General features: G+C 36.5%; 1 protein-coding gene across 1 annotated transcript in view; it reads left to right on the forward strand.

Annotated features, from left to right (window-relative positions):
* The window catches only part of Diaph3 (diaphanous related formin 3), a 523261-nt gene that overhangs the window by 123197 nt on the left and 378709 nt on the right, over nt 1-21355 (forward strand). The window contains exon 5 of the mRNA XM_023702376.1: nt 7004-7134. Within this exon, the coding sequence (XP_023558144.1) occupies nt 7004-7134 (131 nt within the window). The remainder of the gene's footprint in view (nt 1-7003; nt 7135-21355) is intronic.

Below are 21355 nucleotides of genomic sequence, written 5' to 3' on the forward strand. Positions count from 1 at the left end.
TCCTGCAGTGTGTAGAGATTCTAGGCTTAGGTTTTTGTTTTATTATTTTTAAAATATTGGATTCCTCAAGATTATGTGAAAATCACTCAATTATTTGAAAAATGAGGGAGGTCAGTTCTTGAATTCTTTATCCTGGGAACTGCAAATACAGTGCAGTTTTGTTATGGAAATGATACCTCAAATTACTCTTCAAACACATGAGAGAGAATGGTGAGGAAACATATACTGAATAACCTCCAAAACTGACATAAAAGGCAGGCAGTCAGGCAGGAACAAAGGAATCTGGACAAGACAGGTCAAAGGAAATGGTAACCATTACCTCTAATAGTTACATAAAGAAAGGAAGATTGTTTGGCTTTAGAGAAATTGCAGTGGTCAGGGAAATAAGCTTGTTTAAAGGTGTATGCCTTTTTATACCTTAAAATACATTTAATAAGGAGTATGACAGGTATAATCTATATACTTTTTATTTGCTATCCTGCATTTGGTTTTTTTAGGATAAAATTTACTAAGGGATTAAAAAAAGATTGAAAAATTATGTTGGATAAATAGCCTTCTAATTTTTCTCATGCCAGGCAGACAGCCTTATCTCACTAATGTGTTTTGATACCACAGGGGATAAAGCCTTCCAAGCATTTTCATCTTCATGGCTAATGGACTAGAGACCTGCAGCTCCGTGTCCTCCCCCACACCCTGCTCTTTGCTGCTTCTTTTGAAGTTAGGTGAAATGAAAGAAGCAGGACAGTACCTGTGCTGGAAAGGAGTATTTCAGATTCTAATATTTTTTCCCCTTGATTGTCTTTGTTTCATACTTATATTTTGATAGTAATATAATGAAAGTAATGGAAGAGGAAATTTTGTTGAAAATTAATCTCCCAAATAGTTGAGCTATTTCCTGCATCTTTAGTTCTTTAATTTGGAATATTCCTAAGTAAGCATTTGTTTCAGGGAGGGAGAGAGAGAAACTGACTTTTGCTTTCTTTTCTTCTTTAAGCCTTTGCCTGTGTATTTTATTTTATTCATTCATTCATTGAATAGCAAAAGTTTTGCAAAGACTGTCGATAGGCAAATGAATTAGCAGAAAGAAACATTTCACGAAGAAGTTAGCATGTGTTAATGGACTCCTCTTTTTTCCTGGAAGATTTAGTTACCTAATTAACTGCTTTTCTTCTCACTTCTATCATCTCTGAAGGCTTCTCTCACACAGAGGACCTAGCCAACATTTTGCTTTCTAGCTGGGTCTGGGGGGACAGGCCTGGTATTGCAGCATTCTAGAATGCTGATACATGAAAATCAGAAGTTCAAGCCCAATCTGGGAGGCTTAGCAAGGTCCTGTTTCAAAATAAGAGTAAAAATTGGTTGGGGATAAAAGGTCCTCGGTTCAATCCCTGTGGGTTAGGGGGAGTATTTTTTTATTTTTTGAATTTGTCATTCCTAGTGATATTTATTCTTTACTAAATCTTTAGATATTTATTACCTGAGATACTAGACTACCCTCTTTAAATATGATGTACAGACTTACTTTCCTGAGCACTCTCTCTCCTACTTATGCAGCACCCCCATTTTAAGAATTCTGTAACCCTTTTGGATGTACTGATCCATTGCCTTGGCATTTTCTTTTTTATGTCCATAACTTCTGCCTTTCCGTGTTCTTGCTTACTTGCCTTCTTATCTACCTAAGACACATAGTTCTGTTCTCTGATAACAACCACCAGTTCATTTGCCTTTCTGACCATTTAAACCCTGCTTTTGGTAAAGCTAAATTTCCCACTTCTTCAGCACCCATACCTGAGCAAGGCTCACATCTTAGGGCATCTACAGTGCCGTGTCTTTTCTCAGTGACCACACTTCACAAGCAAGCCCCGACCAGCATGCAAATATTCTACCACACATTCTTTGTTGGAGCATTTCTTAACTTTCTGAAAGCAATATGAAGTCTGTGTGCTTAGCTAAGGCTGATTCTGTTTGTACTGTTTTCACTGAGAATAGTGAGGTACCCAGAAGAGGACTGTCATATTTTAGTTGTGATTCACCAAATTGATCAGAATCAAACTTGGCTTTGCTGTTCTTACATTGAAAAAATTTCCCTGTAACTGCATAATATCATTTTCTCCTCTTGTATAGTAGGGCATATCTCTCACCTGTGCTTAGGGCTTTTGTTTGTTTTCCTGCATCTGTTCTTGTACCACCACCATGATCATTAATTTTTCTTCTGCTTGGTCATTCTTATTAGAATGCAGATATAATGTGTTTTTTTCTGTACTCTTAAGTCATACTCAAGATTCCCCTCTACATACTGCCCTACAACTTTGCTCCCTTTTATTCTTCTGAATAGTAGTCCATGTCTTGTCCTGTCCCTTTTCTCTTTTCTTGTCTTCTCTTCTCTTCTCTTTTCTTGCTTTTCCTTTTGAACTTCTGAGCAGTTTTATCCCCAGTCCATCATTACTGCTGCTTTTGTCAAACTGAGAGTTATCAGCAGATTAACTCATTGAGACTAAAAGCCTCATCACTAAATTTTATGTTATTCATACTTCATATGTCAGTTATGAGCAAGTCCTGTATGGTGGTCAGATCTTGTGCCTCCCCTTACTGGTACCTTTCCAAGCTACTCAGTACTCTTCATACAACAGTGCAGTAACTTCCTAAGCAGGCTCTTTGATCCACAATTTGCTGGGTATGATCTTTGCCACAAGGTCCTTAGAATAACCTATTAGACACTTTATACTTTTGTTTGTGCAGACCCCTCAGCTGGTTTTTGTTCTGCTTAAAATAAAAGCTAAAGTCTTTATGATGGTTTGTAAGGTCCTATAAGGAGCTGACAAAGATTTTCTTAAGTGGCAAGTCATACAAATTTTAGGCTTTGTGTGCTGCATATTGTTAGGTTTTTTTTGACAGCATGGCCGAGAAGCAGATGTAGAAGACAGGAGTGAAAGGTGTTTATTGCCATTGAGGAGGAGGACACTGGGAGGCTAGATGGCAGGGAGATGGGTGATCCTCTGCCCTGAGACAGGAGGATGGAGATCTTATGAACTTTTGATAGGAGTGGAGTTTGAGGGGCAGGCTCAGGGACACACAAGGAGCAACTGGGGCTCCCTAGGTGCACAGGAAAGGTATCCAGGACTGAGCTAGGGAGCAAGGAGGAACTGGTTGTTGGGAGGATAAACTGTTGTTTTGGGGATTCAGCCATGTTGAATCAGAGCCATGATAATTTAGCAGTTTATACTCAGGCCGGAACCTATCTTGTATCATCTCAGTTGCTTGTGCTGCTGAGGGCTACTTCTGCTTCTGCTTCTTCTGCTGCTACTCCTTCTTCTCCTTCTGCTTCTCCTCTTCTTCTTTCTCCATCTCCTCCCCTCCTTCCCCCTCTTGCCCTCCCCCTGCTCCATTCTCCCTCCCTCATTCCTCCTCCCCCTTCCTTTTTTTCTTCAAAAAACAAAAAGCAAACAAACAAAAAAACCTCCTTTTCTTCTTGTTTCCAAATCTTTAAAAAGTCAACCTTAGCTTAAGAGCTATAAAAAAAGAGCGATCACATTGTAGCCACCTGCAGCTTCTAGCATCAGGCTTGTACAGGCTTCTCCTATCCCTGTTATCTGTGTCTCTGTCATGCCCGCTGAAATATAGTCAGACCTCCTACTCTCCAGAATGCCAAGTTCAGTGCTGTCTCACGGTCTTGTATTTGCTTTTCCACTTGCTTCCCCATTTCCTTAGCTCCCTCCTTTTCATTCTGGTCTCCATATAATGTTATTTTCTTAGAAAGATGCCATTTGGTGACTCTAAGTGGCGATTTCACCTCTGACTCACTCTCATCCAGCTTCCCCATTTAAATAAGAGGCACCATGTTCTGGCTTAAACTAAAAATCTAAGAATCATTTTGGCTTTTATTTCACTTCTGTATCCATGCCATATAAGCTGATTAAATAATAGCTAGTGCTTGGAACACAGTAGGCACTCCTTCTGTCTTTCAGTAAGTAGTAATTTGGGTTATTTTAATACAGGTACTGAGTGTTATGAAACATAGATGGGGACTTGGTGTACGATAGCTCCTAGAAGGCCTGTGGGGATGGCAGGGTTTTGGGGAGCCACTCTCAGTTCACACCTGACTGATGTATGTGAGTAAGTCTTGGCCGGGGTGTACTAGTGGTAGTAAGGGTTAGGAAACGGAGTGTTAGAAGCAGGATTCTGAGGGGCAAATGCAGAGGCCTTGAGACAACAACTTGTTTAAACCAGAGAAAAATCAATGTAAAAAATTATTTGAGCCAATAGCTAAGTCTGTCCTTCCCAATACTTACGGGGGGGGGGAAAATCTGTTTACTGCTTGCATTTAAAATGTTGCCCTTCCTTATCACCACCCGTTAATGAACACACTCAAGTTTAGCAGCTCTGTTTCTGTGCCTGAGCTATCACGGCCCCAACTGAGAGACCTGACCGGCCGGGGTGATCTCACAGAAACAGAGCCAGACTCTTTGGACTGTTTTTTCATTTGGCTTTAACACAACCTCATTTTCTTAGTTCAGTTATCTGATTGTATTTTGTCAGAAATGAGTTCTTTTTATGGGGCAGTATTGTATTATTTGGAGATACCACAATTTATTGACAAACATTTGAAATTTTTCCCAGCTTTTGTCTTTTAAGAACAAAGCTATTCTGAACATGTATGAGTGTGGTGTTTTGTTTTGTTTTGTTTTTTTAGTGCTTAACACCTTGTTAAGCAATGCAATCGCTGACTCATGTGGACAATCTATATTTACCTTTAAAAGCAGCAGCTCAAGTCTTTTTTAAAGTGGTAGTACCATTCTACATTTCAAATACTTCAAATACTCACTGTATTTGAGGATGTGCAGTACTGTTTGTGGTTTGAATTTGCATTTCCTTAATGGCAGGAGATCTTGAACACGTCATTATGATTATGCTCATATACCTTCTTTGGTGAAGCCTCTTTACTGGTATCTTAACAAGCTAGCTTGTGTTATTACTATTGAGTAGTTAGTGTTATATAATCAGCATGTTAAGTCCTTTTGGAGATGTATTTGTTATTTGGGGAGGTAGACTGCCACAGGCAGAGAGTTGTCTCCATCCTCATGCGAGTTATGCCAAGAGGGCAAGGAAAGGAAGCTTGAACTGCTCGTGATAACAAGAAATCCTAAACAAGCTACTATCTGAGAGGGGGAGACTAATTAGGAAGCAGGGCTAGGCAGGAACAAGTCATAGTGTCAAACCTTATTTACTGATATGTGTGTATAATTTTTTTGTACTGATCAAATAATACTTTGGTAGTTTTATGCAGAAAAATATAGATTAAATGTTAGTGAGTATTGAATGTATCTTTATGATATCAGTGATGATAGTAAAAATTGAATGTTCATTTTCACTGCTCTCATCATCACAACTTTATTTTCTTTATCCTTAGTGACTGTCTTGTGATTTTTCTATTTAATAAATTTCCACTTTGATGCTGATGTGAATAAAACCAGCCTGTCTTCCTAGTACTAATTTGTTTTGTACTTTGATCATGTTTTCTCAAATGAAATTACTGCAAACTATAAAACAAGTGAAATGGAAAAAAAATTCCACCTCAACTAATCTGCTTTTGAACATGTACAGCGCCTTTCTTTGCACTTGACTGTTTAATCTGAAACTTAGAGATACAATGTAGGGTTTTCTTTTCTATGACTTTGACATCCTCATTGTGTCATGCATGCAGGCATGCAGGCATGAACACACAAATGTACGTGCGTATCATTGTGGAATAAGTCTCTGCTTTGTGTCGCAGAGTGAAATTCCAAATTCTTTTCATAGCTGGAGGCTGTGAAGTTTTCATGCCTGGCTGGCTGGCTGCCTCCCTCTCTCCTTTCTTCCCTCCCTCCCTTTCTCCCTTCATATACTTGCATGGTTATCTCTCTTACTTCATCAGCATTTTACGCACTCAAGTTTGAGGGCTTTGAAGTGAGGCTTTCCTTGACTACCTTATTTAAAATTGTATGCCTCACAGTGAGCTCCTCCTTACCTTTTCTTGCTTTTATCTTCTCTGCAACTCTGTTTATAATATACTTTGATTATTTTATTGGCTTCTTCCAACTAGAATGAAGCTGGATGAAGGAGGCCATTTTTTCTACTTTGCTACACTATTCTTAAGCACTTAGAACAGTATTCAGCACTTGGCAGGCCCTCAGTGTCAAAGGGAGAGAACTTCACGTCCAACCTGTATTTCATACTGGACTGGATGCTTCTCAGATTCGCCTGGGGAGGCTAACTGTGCAGTGGTACTCTGACACTCCATGTGGTGTCCTTTATCTTGAATTGTATTTGTTTTAGTATTTTTCTTTGTGTGTGCACTTGCTTTATTTTGGTCTGAATTCCTTTCTAGTTTTTATATTACATAGTTTCTTATTTACGTTTCCCCTGTAACTCAGGCTTCTCCACGCTGCCCTGACCTATGTAGGTATTGTATTCCTTCTTTGGGTCTCTAAGTTCAGCATCAAAGTAATAGTTTTCAGCACAATCTGATTCATATCCTGCTGTTTCTCCCCTCCTAGATTTTGAGTTTGATAATTCCTAGGTCTAAATTGCCTAGAATAAGACCTTCCATGGTAATTGTATGCATCAGTGACTTAAAAGCTTTTCCTGTATTGCTTAGAATGTTGATTTTAATAAGGTATTTCCTGTATTGAGTTTTCATATTTCTTTGAATGTGACTAGAATGTACTGCTACACTTCAAGGCATTTCCTATGATATACACTAGTATTTCTTCAGGACAGCGTGTATTTGCAAAAACATTTATTTTAGGTTACTCTCCTTTTGATACTATGTTATTATTTTTTTGTGGATACCAGTTATTATGAATTTATAGATTTATGGGTAGGAGAAGTAAAATACTATTCCTTCACACCTTGAAATAATAGTAGTCATGGTAGCTGTCCGCAGCTGTTAGTTGGAGAGGTGGGATTAATTTGTTATTGCATGGATAATATTTATGACATACTTTTTTAAAAACTTATTTTACAGGGAGGTCTTAAAAGTAGACGACAGATCTCACCTCAGGAATTCATCCATGAATTGAAAATGGGGTCTGCAGATGAGAGACTTGCCACATACCTGGAGTCACTCCGAGTGTCTTTGACCAGTAATCCTGTGAGGTAATTTATCTACCTGAACAGTATCAGGGCATGTTACCAAGTTAAGCAGATGTCACTAATATGTCATTTTCATTTAAAACTTTAGTGTCTTCAAATGCGTAGCTGCTGTGCCTCAGCAATTTTTGAAATTTGAATACATGGCATTTATGTGCATGAAGAAATAGACTCAGTAGAACATTTTGTATTAGTTATTGGTCATACAGATAGCTCATGGGGTTAAAGAATTGTTTCATAGAATTCCTAAAAACTTAAGATGGTTTTTAAAAGAATAATCAGTATCACAAACTATCATTGTGCCTGGAGACTGTCTGAATTTTGGTGTTGTACTTATACTTGCCAATTCTTGTTTGATATAGCAAGAAGTACTATAAATTACTTCCTTTGATGGGAATGGTTTGTGGTGTTATTTTTAGTAGACAGAAATGTAGGATTCCCAATAAAATTTAAATTTCAAGCTTACTAAAATAAGCTTATCTAAAGTCCAAATTTAACTTAATTTCTTTTATTTTTATCTGGCAACATTATCATAGTTGTTTCTGTAAATAGTTATTTATTTATTTATTTATTTGCCTGGCTCAGCCCACCCTGGGGCAGGGCTGGCATGACATTCGTTGCCAGGAATTGAACCGTGGTCCCTGAGCCTGCCTAAGCTTGCCTAAGCAGGCACTTTAGATTGCTGAGCTATCTCACTGGCCCCTAAATCGAGTTTTAGGCTTTTCGAATGAGATTAATATTTGATGCCTTTAAGAAATAGGAGTGTGAGGATGTTAAAAATGAGTATAGTTTTAATAAACTTTGTATATTCAAAATTGTCAAATTGGGGTTGGGGAGATAGCTCAGTAAGATAAGCACTTGCCTGGTAAGCACAGGATCCTGAGTTCAATCCCTGGTATCGCCCCCCCCCCAAAAAAAAAAAAATGTCAGGTTGTTGGATAATCGGAGACAGACTTGTTAAAAACGAAATAAGAACCCAGATGTACCTGAAGAATATTGTTATGCGATAATTTGTATGTCTGAAAGGAGAGATTTCAGTATATAGACACTGTATGATAACTGAATTAGGTCAGTACCTAAACCCAGAATATTCTCGAAAACTTTATATAGAAGTTGTCAAATGTCTAAGTAGTCAGTTTCTGAGCTCTAAGCCTCTGAGCAAGATCAGTTAAACCTTTTAAGTGTCTGAGAAATGAATGTTTTTACTTAATAATTGTATGTGTATATAGATATGAGGTGAAAGGCTAGTATGGCATACTATAGTTGGAGGTTAATGATATGGAAGACAATTTCTTTGCTTTTTTAAGAGCTTTTTTTTTTGCAAGTTTCTGAAGCCAGGTTATAATATAAAGCAGTCCTTGAGCATAAGATTATTTAAAACAAGGGTCCGACCAAATAGTTCAGCGGATTAAAGCACCTGCAAGCAGGGCACAGGGGCCAGGGATTCAGTCCCCTGGCCTGCTGTGCCAGCCCCGCCCCTGCAGCACACTGAGAGGGCAGTTGAGACTGGGAATGATGGCTTGTGCCTGTAATCCCAGCTCTTGGGAGGCTATAAATGGGCGGATCACTGCAAGTCTGATCTAGTAGTGAGACCCTGAACACCCTGTAGACCCTTCCCTAAAGTACAAAAAAAAAAAAAAAAAAAAAAAGAAAGAAAGAAAGAAAAGAAAAAGATTATTTAAAACAAAATACCTGGGGCTGGGGAGATAGCTCAGTAGAATAAGCGCTTCCCTGGCAAGTACAAGGGCCTGAGTTCAATCCTCGGTTCTGCCAAAAAAAAAAAATCGAAACAAAGCAAAAAAACCCCCACTCTACTTTTTAGACATGAGAATTAGGTTTAAGAGTAAGAAGAGTAAGTGGAACATCTTTAGTGTATTTCGGTTTTATATTTATTTTTCTATTTTGCTACTTTCAGTCTGTTGTTTAGAGTCTAAGCTAATGGTAACATGAGGTATATGTTTACTTGTTTACTGAGCACCTTGTTTATTACATAAGAAATGCTGCAGAGATTTGTTGATTGAAAAAATATGGCTTTGATTTTAACTTTCTTCAGTCTTACTGTGGCTGTTAGAAACTGACTGAATTCAAGAATTGAGTAGATATACGCATATATGAGAAGCTTTTAATTCTAGCTTAATCTGTACCTGTAAAATGTATTCTTTAAAAAATACTCGTGAGCATCTTTATTATTTTCCAGATTATACTGTGGAGATTGAGTAAACAAGACAAATGTAGTTTATCCTATTTTCATACCTTATATTTTAGGCATATTAATAAATATAGTAATATAGTAAACAGTATATAGATGGCTCTTTTGATCTGTATGGTAATCTTCGTCTTTATCTGGTAATTTTACTTTTTTTGTATTGATTATAAAAACATACTAGAATTCATATGTAATATTTCATTTTGAATTTCTATGCTCGTTTGCTTTTCGTATTTCTTCTGCCCCTCATCTTCCTTCTCTTCATTTTCTTTTTTTATATTTTTTCTTCGACTTTTTATGCAGATTTTTTTCTTGTTTCATTTTTCTTCACCTACCATTTTAGAAAACTAATGATGTTTTCGTCAATTTTATAACAGAAAAGGAATACACACGCATGTACTTATAAGGGGCAAAAGGAAGCAATAATGCCTGCCTCCTCTATAACCCACAGATGGTTTAATGTCAGTCATCTTTCCTTGGTTTCTGTGCTAGTTTTGTGATATTTTACTCATATCTCTTCCTTTTTACAGTATGATTACATATTGCTATTCATTTACACTAAAAACTTTTTGGTTTTTTTTTTTTTTTTTTGGTATCAGAATGAACTCATGATCTTGCACTTACAAGGCAGGCACTTGTATGTAGTTTAAAATATAGCTATATCTGTGGCCCCAAAAATGTCTATTTATATATGTTTACACACATTCATTCTTGTTTCGTTTATATAATTTTTTCTTTTCCTTTTTTGTCTTAATTTTTTTTTAATGTGTTTAATACATGGTCTACAGGATGATACTCACAGTGATCATGCTGTTTTCAGCCTCCAAGGGCTGGGATTAGAGGAGCAGCATTAGGAGGCCCAGTCTTAACCAAGGGCTCACTGTGCCTGGGGGTGGAGCCAGCACAGCAAGCCTGCCTGGGATGGAGCCCCAGTCCTGGGTCTGCCTAAGCAGGTGCTTTAGTCCTCTGAGCTGTTTGACCTGCTCTTGTTTCAAGTTTATTATTAAGATTCTTTGAAGTGCTGGTAAGATAGCTCAGTGGACTAAGCACATTCATAGGCAAGAGCAGAGGCCGGGGATCGATCCCTGGCAACACATGTCCCCTCTCCTTTCCCCAGCCCATGACCAAGTCCGGGCACCTAAATTCCCAGCTCTAGGGAGGCTGAAAACAGGAGGATCACTAGGAGTTAGAGCTGCATAGTGAGACCCTGGACATCAAAAAAGAAAAATCTTTGAATTTGTTGATCCTGATATTCTTATTTTACGTGTTTGGAAATACCTTTAATTTACCTTAGAGTTTGAAAGATACCACTTCTAAGGTATGTACTGAAGGATTTTAATTAAGATTTGTATTTTCGTAGAACATTAAAGACTTTCTCAACCTGAGTTTTATTGTTTTTTTTTTCTTTTAAAGTGAATAAAAAATTAAACACATTAAAATTGATGCAGAAATTCAAAATGAGGTGATAGAAAATTAACAATGGTTGTTATACTGGATACTATTAAGTTCAAAGTAGTTGTTTAGATTATTAGATATAGGTATGCAAAATTGATAAAAAAAATTAAGCATTAACTTTTCTCTTCAATAAACCAATAGAAATTAGGCGTACAATTACCTTAGTTATCGTGTGTGTGTGTGTGTGTTTGTGTGTGTGTGTGTATGTGTGTGTGTGTGTATTATATATATAATATAGGTTATATATAAATATTTATATACACAGATTATATAATATTTATGTATGCATTTCCTCATTCTTTTCTGCTTTCCTCATCCTGGTTATTCTTTGTTTTGGAGCAGTTTTTTTTTTCCCTTTTACAATATCTATTATATCTTTTGGATTTTGTTTATTCTTCCAGTTTCTTATGGTAAGGAGACAATACTATGTTAACACGTGTGGGTCTGATTTATTTCACTCATGAATCTGGTCTCTAGTTGTATTCATGTACGTATAAAATTTTTGAGTTTATCTTTCTTTATAGCTGGATAGAACTCCATTGTATAAAAGTACTGCATCTTTTATGTCCATTCCTCACTTGGTGGGCATTTGTGTTTTTTCCCCCCAAGATCTAGCTACTACAAATTGTGCTGCTATAAACGTGGGTACACATATATCACTTGATATGGTGTTTAAAATTCTTCTGGAAAAATATCCAAAAGGGGAACAGTTGGGTTGAATGAGACCTCTAGTTATAGTTTTTTGTGGAATATCCAAACTGATTTCTGCTCTAGTTGTAGCAGTTTACTCTCCAACCAACACTGGAGAAGGGTTCCTTTTTCTCCACAGCCTTACCACCATTTGTTGCTGGTTGTTTTTTTTTTTGATGATAGCCATTCTTTCTGATATGAGATGGTATCTCAGTGTTGCTTTAATTTGTATTTCTGGAATGACCAATGATATTGAAAATTTTTCCCTATAGTTATTTGCCATTTGTATTTCTTTATCTGAGAAATGTGTACTCATCTCAGATACCCATGTTTGGATTGGGTCTTTGAATTTTGCAGGCCTGATTTATTTATTTCTTTTTAAAAAATTCTTCCTGTGTTCTCAATAGAAGTCCATTCGCTGAGGTAAATTCAGCTAAATGATTTTTCCCAGCTTGTGGGTTTTCTTCTTACTCTGTTGGTGATATCTTTTGATGTGAAATAACTGGTTCCATAAGATGAGATCTCAGCTGCTGATTCTTTGCAGTATTTCATAAGCAGTTTGTTTTTTTGTTCTTGTGCTGTCTACCCCTATGTCTTCAGATTTCTACCTACTTTCTCTTCCAGTAGATTTCATGTTTTTGTTTTAGTATTTAGATATTTGATCCACTTTAACTTTAGTGCATGGTGATAGACATAGCTTTAGTTTTAGTCTCAATGTGGAGATCCAGTTTGTCCAGCACCATTTATTAAAGAAGCTCTCTCTCTTTTTAAATGTATTTGGTTGTTTCATGGTCTCACTACATAGCTCAGACTTGCAATCCTTCCACTTTCAGCCTCCTACCACTGGCAGTAGAGGCGTGTATCACTATACCCACTCTCTGGCCAGCTCAGCCTGCCATTGGGGGCAGGGCTACATGGTATGTGGTGCCAGGAATCTAACCGCAGTTCCTGAGCTTGCCTAAGCTTACCTAAGCAGGCGCTTTAGTCCTCTGAGCAGTCTTGCTGGTCTGGGCTATTTTTTTTCTAGTGAACATATTTCTCCCCTTTGTCAAATATAAGGTCCTGAGTGTATTTGTAGTAGACTGCGTCTTGCATCTTCTAGTCTATTCTATTGAACCTTAGGTCTGTTTTTTGCCAGTATCATGCTGATATTATTACAGTAGCTTTGTAGTATAATTTGAAGTTAGGGATTGTGATGTCTCCTGCTTTTCCTTTGTTGCCCAGGATTGCTTTTGCTATTCCAGGTCTTTTCTGGTTCTGGAATGAATTTTAGGAATGTTTTCTCTATATCTGTGAGGAGTTACTAATGGTATTTTGATCAGGATTGTGTTGAGTCTTTGTAACAGTTGCGGGAGTATGGCCATTTTCACAAGTTGGTTCTTCCTATACATGAGCAGGGAATATTTTTCTATTTTCTGAAATCTTCTATGATCTCTTTTTTCAGAGTACTGTAATTTTCACGTTTACTTCCCTTTTTAGAATGATTCACATGTATTTCATTTTATTTTTGGATGCTATTGTGAAAGTCGTTTTCCCCCTAATTTCTCTCTCAGTGCATTTGTTGTGTACAGGAATGCTATTGATTTTTGTGTGTTGATTTTTATATCCAGCTACATTACTGAACTTTGTTATTAAATCTAGAAGTTTTTTGGTGGAAGTTTTGGGGTCTTCTTTGTAGAGTATCATGTCACCTGTGAATATTGATAATTTAACTTTTTCCTTTCCTATCCTCATTTCTTTTATTTCTCTCATCTAATTGTTCTGGCTAATGTTTCCAAAACTCTGCAATAGGAATGGTGACAGTGGATATTCTTGTCTTGTTCCTGATTTTAAGGTGAAAGCTTTTAGTTTTTGTCCATTTAGTACAAAATGTTGGCTGTTGGTTTGTCATAGATAGCTTTAAACAGATTGAATTAATTCTGGGTGTCTGTAGGTTTTTTTTGGTTAATCCTGATTGGAGTTATATATGCTTCCCTTTTCTGTATGTCAGATTCTTTTCTCTTTCTTGAGAAATTTTGTATTTCTTCTACAAATAGTGTGTGTGTGTGTGTGTGTGTGTGTGTGTGTGTGATTCCTGTTGACTCCCTTTTCCTTGACTCCCATCAGTGTTTATGTTGTTCATGTCTGCACCATCTTTTTATTTATTTATTTATTTATTTTCATCTTTTTTTTTTTTTTTTTTAACCTAATGAGTTTAATACGGGTGCTACATGGTCTCACTACACAGATCCGATTCATAGTGATCCTCCTGTTTTCAGCCTCCCACGTGCTGGGATTCCAGGTGTGCCCCACCATGCCCAGTTTCAATTGCTGTCTCAGGGTGCCCTGGGGGTGGGGCTGGCACAGCAGGCTGGGGATTGCACCTGGTCCCTGAATTTACCTAAGCAGGTGCTTTAGTCTGCTGAGCTATCTGGCTGGTGCTTCTGCACTATCTTGCAGCTGTTGAAATATTTCTTGGTTCTTTCTTATTTTCAAGAGATCTTTCCTTTTGTGGTTGCTAGCTGCAATGATGTCTTCAGGGTTTGAAAAGCTATCTTCAGTTTACTCAAGTGATTTTGCCAGCATTCAGTGAAATTCTTAATGTGTTGGGTATCTGTTTCAGTGTTTTCCATGTGTTCTAATTCTATCCTATATTGTTCGTTCAGCGTATACTTTATTTTTCTATGCTCCTCTGCTTTTTTATCTATTTTTTTTTAGATGTGCTGAGCAGTTCTTTCATTATTGTTATCATCTGTTTTTTCTTACCTGAGAGATTATTTGTGATTTATTTTCTTCTATATCCTGATGGAGTTATTTCTTTACTTCAGTTGCTATCATTTCAGAAATTTCAGTTGTTTTATTTCCAATTTCCTTTATGTGAATGTTGCTTTGACTTGTTGTGGGTGGGCTGGATGTCTGAGATTGTATTTTGCTCCTTCATTTTGACATTTTGTGTTTCAAGTTACTATTTTTATTTTGTTTTTATTGGTGATCCTTGTGTGTTTTGATAGTAGGAAGCTATATCACTGATATCAAGGCCTTTCCAGGAATGGTCTGTAATTTAGGGATATCTTCCCTAAATGTAGGGTGATTTTTTTGTTTGTGTCTGTCCCAAGATTCTACTTTTCCAATTGTTTGAGATTAGGATGTTGGTTTCTGTTTGGCTTAGTACCCATTCTTTAGATGTAGGACTGTGATGTAGTTTTTATCCCAGAACTTTCCAATATTGTTACACAAGGGAGAATAGGTGATTATAGCAGGTATGACATCCTAGCTACAGTAAGCAATATCCACAGTTTTTGAAACTGACCACCTGTATTAACTATTGATTTTGTTCTTTGGACTATAGAAGCAAAGCCTATAGTCACTTCACAGAACCAATTATAAATTAAAAATTTACATACAGGGCTAGGGAGATAGCTCAGCAGTCTAAGTGCCTGCCTGGCAAGTACAAGGACCCAACTTCGATCCAAGGTACTATATGCCCTGCTGATCCTGGAATCCCGGATGTACCATGCTGGCCTGGAAACCAGTCATGGTGGCACATGCCAGTAATATCAGTGCTGGGGAGACTGAGACAGGAGGATCACTAGGAGTCTGAACTGTCTACCTAAAATTCATTCTTTTACAAGTGATCTGCCCTGTCTCTCTGTTTGTTTTGAGATGTTTTCTTTGTCTTTTGTGTTCTAATGTTCATCTATGTATATATTTTTTTCCTTACTTATCTTGCTGTAGATTTTCTTGAATATGATATCTCTCATAAATGTGGAAATTTCAGTTACTGTCTCTTTAAAATTATTTTTTGTTATCTTTTTATGGGGTACAGATTAGACTTTATCCATATATTACTATTTCAAATTCTGTTACTTATCTTTTTCATTTATTTGTCTCTCTTTAGTAAATTCTGGATGTGCATTTAAAATCTTCTAATTTCTTAATTTTCTCTTCACATCTAGTCTGCTGTGTAATTATCACATTTTACATTTGATTTCTTTTTTTTTATAATTTGACTCCACTTTAAAATATTTACAATTACTTAGACCTTCATTCTTCATATATTTTAATCCTATTCATTTAAAAATATTCTTTAGACATTTAGTATTCTATATCTATGATTTTAATAAATGAAGGTTTCTTTGACCTACACTTGGGTTTGATTGCTTTTTTAAAATTTCACTTATAAAATTTCTTTGTGTGTTTGGCAATTTTAGACCATAGTTTCATATTTTTTGAAAAACGTTTCTTGAGATTTACTTTGGGGATTCATGCTGCTAGACTGAGTAAATGTTTTTCTATTGGGTCCTGTTGACTTCAGACCATTTTAAATAAAAATTATAATTTTGAGGTTTATTTGTTTTTTTTATCTCATTTTTATCTCATGGCACATGTCTAGCTTGGACAGTGAGTTCTCAGAATAAATTTTTCTTTTGGTCCACTTTATGGGACAGATTTATTTTCAGGTATGATCTTTATTCCCTGGCTTTTGCCAGTGTGTTTTTGCTTAATGGCAGCCCTGGGTTCTGTAACTTTTTCCTGGTGTACTGCATAGCCATCGGGAAGGAATGTTGGTTTTCTGGGGCTCTCTGTGTTTCCTTCAAGCACAAGAGGCTTATATGCCGCTTTGACTCTTGTCTGTGTCTTTCAGTTAGTAGTTATGGTTTCTAAAGTGAGCAGGTCGAACAAAAGGTTTTTTTTTTTTTTAAATGTGATTTATGTTCTTGTAATTCTTTTTTCTTTTCAGTTTTTTTTTTTTATAATACCAGGAAGGCATATTGTGTAAATGACTTTCAAATTTTCTTTTTCTTTTGTTCCATGTAGTAGGCAATACACACTTATGACTAAATTTAAGTAAGTGAAAGTCAGTAGAAGCTGAGTGTGGTGGTACATGCATTTGAAAGGCTGAAGCAGGAAGATCACTGTGAGTTCAATGGCAGCCAGAGATGCATAGCTCGATGATCTATCTACACACACACACACACACACACACACACACACACACACACACAATGGATGACATACTTAGGTTCTTTTTGTCCTAACAGTTTTATTAGACAATATTCCCTCAGATCCTTAGTTCTCCTGTATGTCTTCCTAATACATGGATGTATTTACTACATAGTTGTTATATTCTCAATGAAGTATCTGAGACTCTAACACTATATAAAATTCTAGAAGATGGAAGACCATATAATTTATTTTATTTTTTATTTTTATGTATTTAGTGCAGGACCTATAGGGTCTTACTATGTAGTGATTCTCCAGATTGAACTCATAGTGATTCTCCAGTTTTCAGCCTCCCAAGCACTGGGATTACAGGTGCAGGCCACCACGCCCAGTCTCAGTTGCTGTCTCAGGGCACCCCAGGGAACAAAGCCCAGTCCTTGACCCTGCCCAAGCACGAAGCACATGCTTTAGTCTGCTAAGCTGTCTGGCCGGCCCTGAATACCATTAATTTAAATACCAAGAATGATTAAGTGTTTATTTCAAGAGCATCCTAGAGAAGAAGAAGGTGATGTAGGGAGGCGACTGGCAGGCAGGACAAGGCTGAGGGAGTGAGTGGGCTTTACATGGGGCATGATTGACACTGTGGATGTGGTCCTGATGGCAGAACTGAGATGAGGAGTCAGTATGGTGTTGCATTGTAGAAATTCTGAAAGCATTGTCTTTGGTAGGTTAAAAATGTTAGTAGCATCCGTGTTTTTAAAAAATGAGTTCTTTGTTTTCCTCAAAGTAATGTACCTACTTTTGTCTCTTAAAAGCAGTTTTTCAGGATTGTTTTCCTGTAAGTGAGAAAGTATAACGTAGGCTATTAATATTCCTTCTTATTTCTTCATTTAAACACTGCCATATATCTCTGGTTGTGCTTTGTATTATTTATGTCTTAATTATCACTCAGCCTCCATTATTTTTGTAATAAAAATATTGCTTATTAAAGAAATACTTGCTGAAATGTCCTCTAATTTTATACTACTTTGCTGTCCTTAAAAAAAAATTTTCACATGGACAGAATATTAGTGAAAAATATCCTGGGAGAAACTAGGTATTAATGTCTTCAAATATATTCTACCTTGCTGTTTTTAAAGGAAAAGCCATTATTTTACAGTGCTTTTACAGTCCTTCCAAACCTGCTGTCATTTTTTGAGAAACTTTAGAGGACTGAATGTTCTTTCTGGTAGGTGGCTTTCTCTTTTGTATATTGACACTCATATATAGTAAGATATATTATAAATATTTGCTTTCTAATTTCAATTTTACCTGTATGTTAAATGCTTTGATTTTAAATGCAAGGTTAACAAAAATGGAGCACACTGAAAATTTAGTGATTGCTTTTAATAGACAAACATGTTCTCTATAGATGGTGAATAAGTGATATTTGCATCAATTCATAGTTGATCTGAAAGGTCCAAGTCTTGCAAAAAATCTCCTAGTATATTGTTAAAAACTACACACACACACACACACACACACACAGAATCCATTCCAGTCTATTAAATAAAATGGAGGTTGCTGTTTGAATAATTAAGTTTCTTTAAAAAAAAATCCTCTTAATATATAAAGTCAATCAATGCAACATAAGGCTCATACCTTTGCTTTTTAAGTAGGATTATTTATGTATTTTTATACAGTGACAGAAGTGTGGTGTGCTATGCTGTTGAGAACAGTCTTACTACACATGGCTGATGAGCACTGAAATAGAGCTGAAATTGAAGAGGTCACATGTAGCTGGGGGGCTACCCAATGGGGTGGCATTTTTAGAATTTAGAAATTTGTGTTCTTACACTGGTTTTGAGTCCTTGCATGCTTGAGCCTTTGTCTGTGGCTGTTTTTCTTATTCCATGAATTTTTGGTAAGGAAGATGAAGAATATTAATTGGATTTCAATAAGAATAGGGAAGTTAAAGCATGAAATAAAGTGAAATATTTAGCTTATTTTGCAGGATAAGAGGTCAAGTAATGGAATATTTTTATACTTTGTTCTGCTGGAGAAGTAGAACCCGTACAAAGTTTTTTCCCCATTGCTGAGATTCCATTTGACAAGAAATGTCTAACATTCATTCCAGAATAAATGGTACTACAAGCTCTTACCTAATTAAATCCTTAAGTATGTGGTGGGATAATACGTCACTAGAGTGTAGTTTCCTCTATAAAGGATAGATATCCCTCTATATCAGATAAACACAAAGCAAGAGGTGATGGGGTTGAAGGGGGATGGCAAAGAGACAGAGGCAGACAGAGAGAGAAAGATATGATGTGGGCTGATCACTGAAAATGTTTTTGAAGTTGTGAAGTTTAAAAGCAAAAAGGACAAGGAAAAGAGGGTGGGTAGTGGGATGAAATCAGCAGCATGTTTTGAGCAACAAAGATGCTATTATGGGGACATAGTACACAGTGTAGCAGGAAGGTGGGGAGAGGTTGATAGAATTCCAGAGTTCTTCAGAGGTGGGCAGTGGATACACCAAGAGGGATCTTAAAGGTCATGACACAGAGATTGGATTTTTATTTTAAATAAGTAGAAGGCTATGGAAGAATTTCAAATTGCAGATAAAATACTCTGATTTGACTTTTTGAAAAATCCTTTCTACTTGTGCAGACAGTGAGTTGGAGAGTGTGGACAGCAAGATGTACTAGCAGACTCTGGCAGTAATCGCAGTGAGAATGAGAGGTATGGGTAAGGGTTGTATTGTGTTAGTATAGGAAGTGGGTATATATTGCTGGTAGTTTGGTGGTGGAAACTTAAGAACATTGGACGGGTTGGTTGGTTTGGTGTGGATGAAAAGAGAATCCAATGTAGCTTTTTGACTTGCGCAAATTGCTAGATAGTAGTGAGTTAACTAGATTGGAGGAAGATGGTGATTGTAAATGGTTTGAGACATTTTGAAGAAAACAAATGAAACTATCCCTTATAAATATATTAAATTTGTTGTGTCTAAGAGCTTTCTAGTTTGAAACATCGAGGAAGCAGATGTGTGAGTCTGGAGCTTAGTAAAGAGATGCACAGTGGAGATATTTATGCACAGACTTGTGCATAAATCCCTGAGAACTGATGAGATCTCAGGGTGGTCTTCTGGTGCATAGATTTGAGGTGCAAAGATATAGGATGGTGCTCAGAGCAAGCTGTCAGGGACTCCAGACTGGAAAAAGTCAAGAAATACATAATTCAGCAGAGGAAGAAACATCAGAACAGATTGAGAATTAGCTCATTGGAGGAGGTGGAGGATCCTGAAAGCTGGTTTCCTGAACCAAAGAAAGGAGTGCTCCAGAAGAAATGAGGTGGCAAATTACATAGCATGCTGCTACGTGTGGTCACTCAAGATAATGTTGTCATGTGAAAATTTGTTGATAACTTTTTTTTTGTTGTTGTTGTTTTGTTTTGGTATGGGGGAATCAAACTCAGGACCTTGTGCTTGCCAGACTGGTCCTTATGCTGCTGAGCTATCTCCCCGACCTCATAACTTTTGAGTAAAGAAGTTTTTGTTTCTCTTGGTGGTAAAAGCTGGACTGAAGCGAGATAAAAAAGAGTGAACAAGAACAGACACTAACCATGCTTATAATGAAATAGAATGGGACCTTTTGCTACAAAAGGAGAGAACTGGGTACTACTAATGGGAGTGATATCTGAGGTCAAATGAATGGAACTCAGTGAGCAATGGAGAAACACAAGTTAATGAGATTTCAGAGAAGGAGACTTGGCTTGGCCCTTGAAAAATGAAATGGATTTGTTTGCATAAGACACAGTTCTGGGAGTTGCAAATAATGAGCCGAGGCACAAAAGTAGTGTTGAAGTTTATAGAATTAAGGACAGGTTATGGAATTACTATTTGACACTGATCTCAATAGTATTGGGCGTAGCAAGTATTTTGGATGGGATCAGATTGTAGAAGGCTTGAAATGTAACTAATTTCCCCCCATATATTGGTTGTTAAATGAGTATATAAGATGAATAATGAACTTTTTCATGAGCTAATGATATTTGATTTGATATAAGAAAACTATTTGCTAATAGTAGTATTGGTAAAAATACTGAGTCTTTTTCTACAATATTTATTAGTGAAGTTAGATTTTGATTATAATAGGATAACAGATGTTAAATTGTGTTCTATTTTCATCTATAGATCAAAAACTCATTTCTTATCCATTGTTTTTCACTATTGCTATTAATCTTGTTTTCATTTTACTTTGAATATTCTCTGTATAATTTTATACTTTTATATTGTTAAAATTGATGAGACTAGATTATTAATTTTGTCACTTTACTATCTCATCTGATGTTGCAGGTGGAATGAAAGTAGGTATTTTGAAATACATAATTTCTTCAAAAAGTTAATTCCCAGAAAAAAAAATATATTAACAATTATATTTTGAAGTTGGGCAAGTTTCACCACCAGAGTATTCTTTAGTTTCTGTTTCTAAGTCTGCCTCTATAATTCAGTGTGATTTTTGTCAATAGGCCAGTGAATAGGATGAGGGTATGTGTTCCCTTTGCCCTATAGGACTTGCCATAATTGCTTTGTACTTCCCACTAGAAGTGTTTAAGTATTTATTCACCTTACTAAGGATAGATAAAAAAGCTTAAATTAAGCTATAATTATATTCAGCATTGGTGAATTACTCTGACAGAGGAATGTAAATTGGATGTGGACATTATTCAGTATTAAAGATGACCTTCTGAATTTAAGGGACAAAATCTGTTAGTTTGTTACATGTGTTCAATGATATATTTTTCCCCCTTTAAGAAAGCATCTTATGTTGATTTTTAGCAAAATGTCTGTTTCCCAAGGCATTCATATGATTTTTTTACATAATTAAAATAAATATTTTTATTGTTATCAAGATATGAGTTCATTATAAGCAAGTAACTATGATAATGTTCAGAAGCAGGGCCTGGGAGATGGCTCAG

Source organism: Octodon degus, unplaced genomic scaffold (assembly GCF_000260255.1).
Source record: "Octodon degus isolate 3935 unplaced genomic scaffold, OctDeg1.0 scaffold00150, whole genome shotgun sequence".
Lineage (NCBI taxonomy): Eukaryota > Metazoa > Chordata > Mammalia > Rodentia > Octodontidae > Octodon > Octodon degus.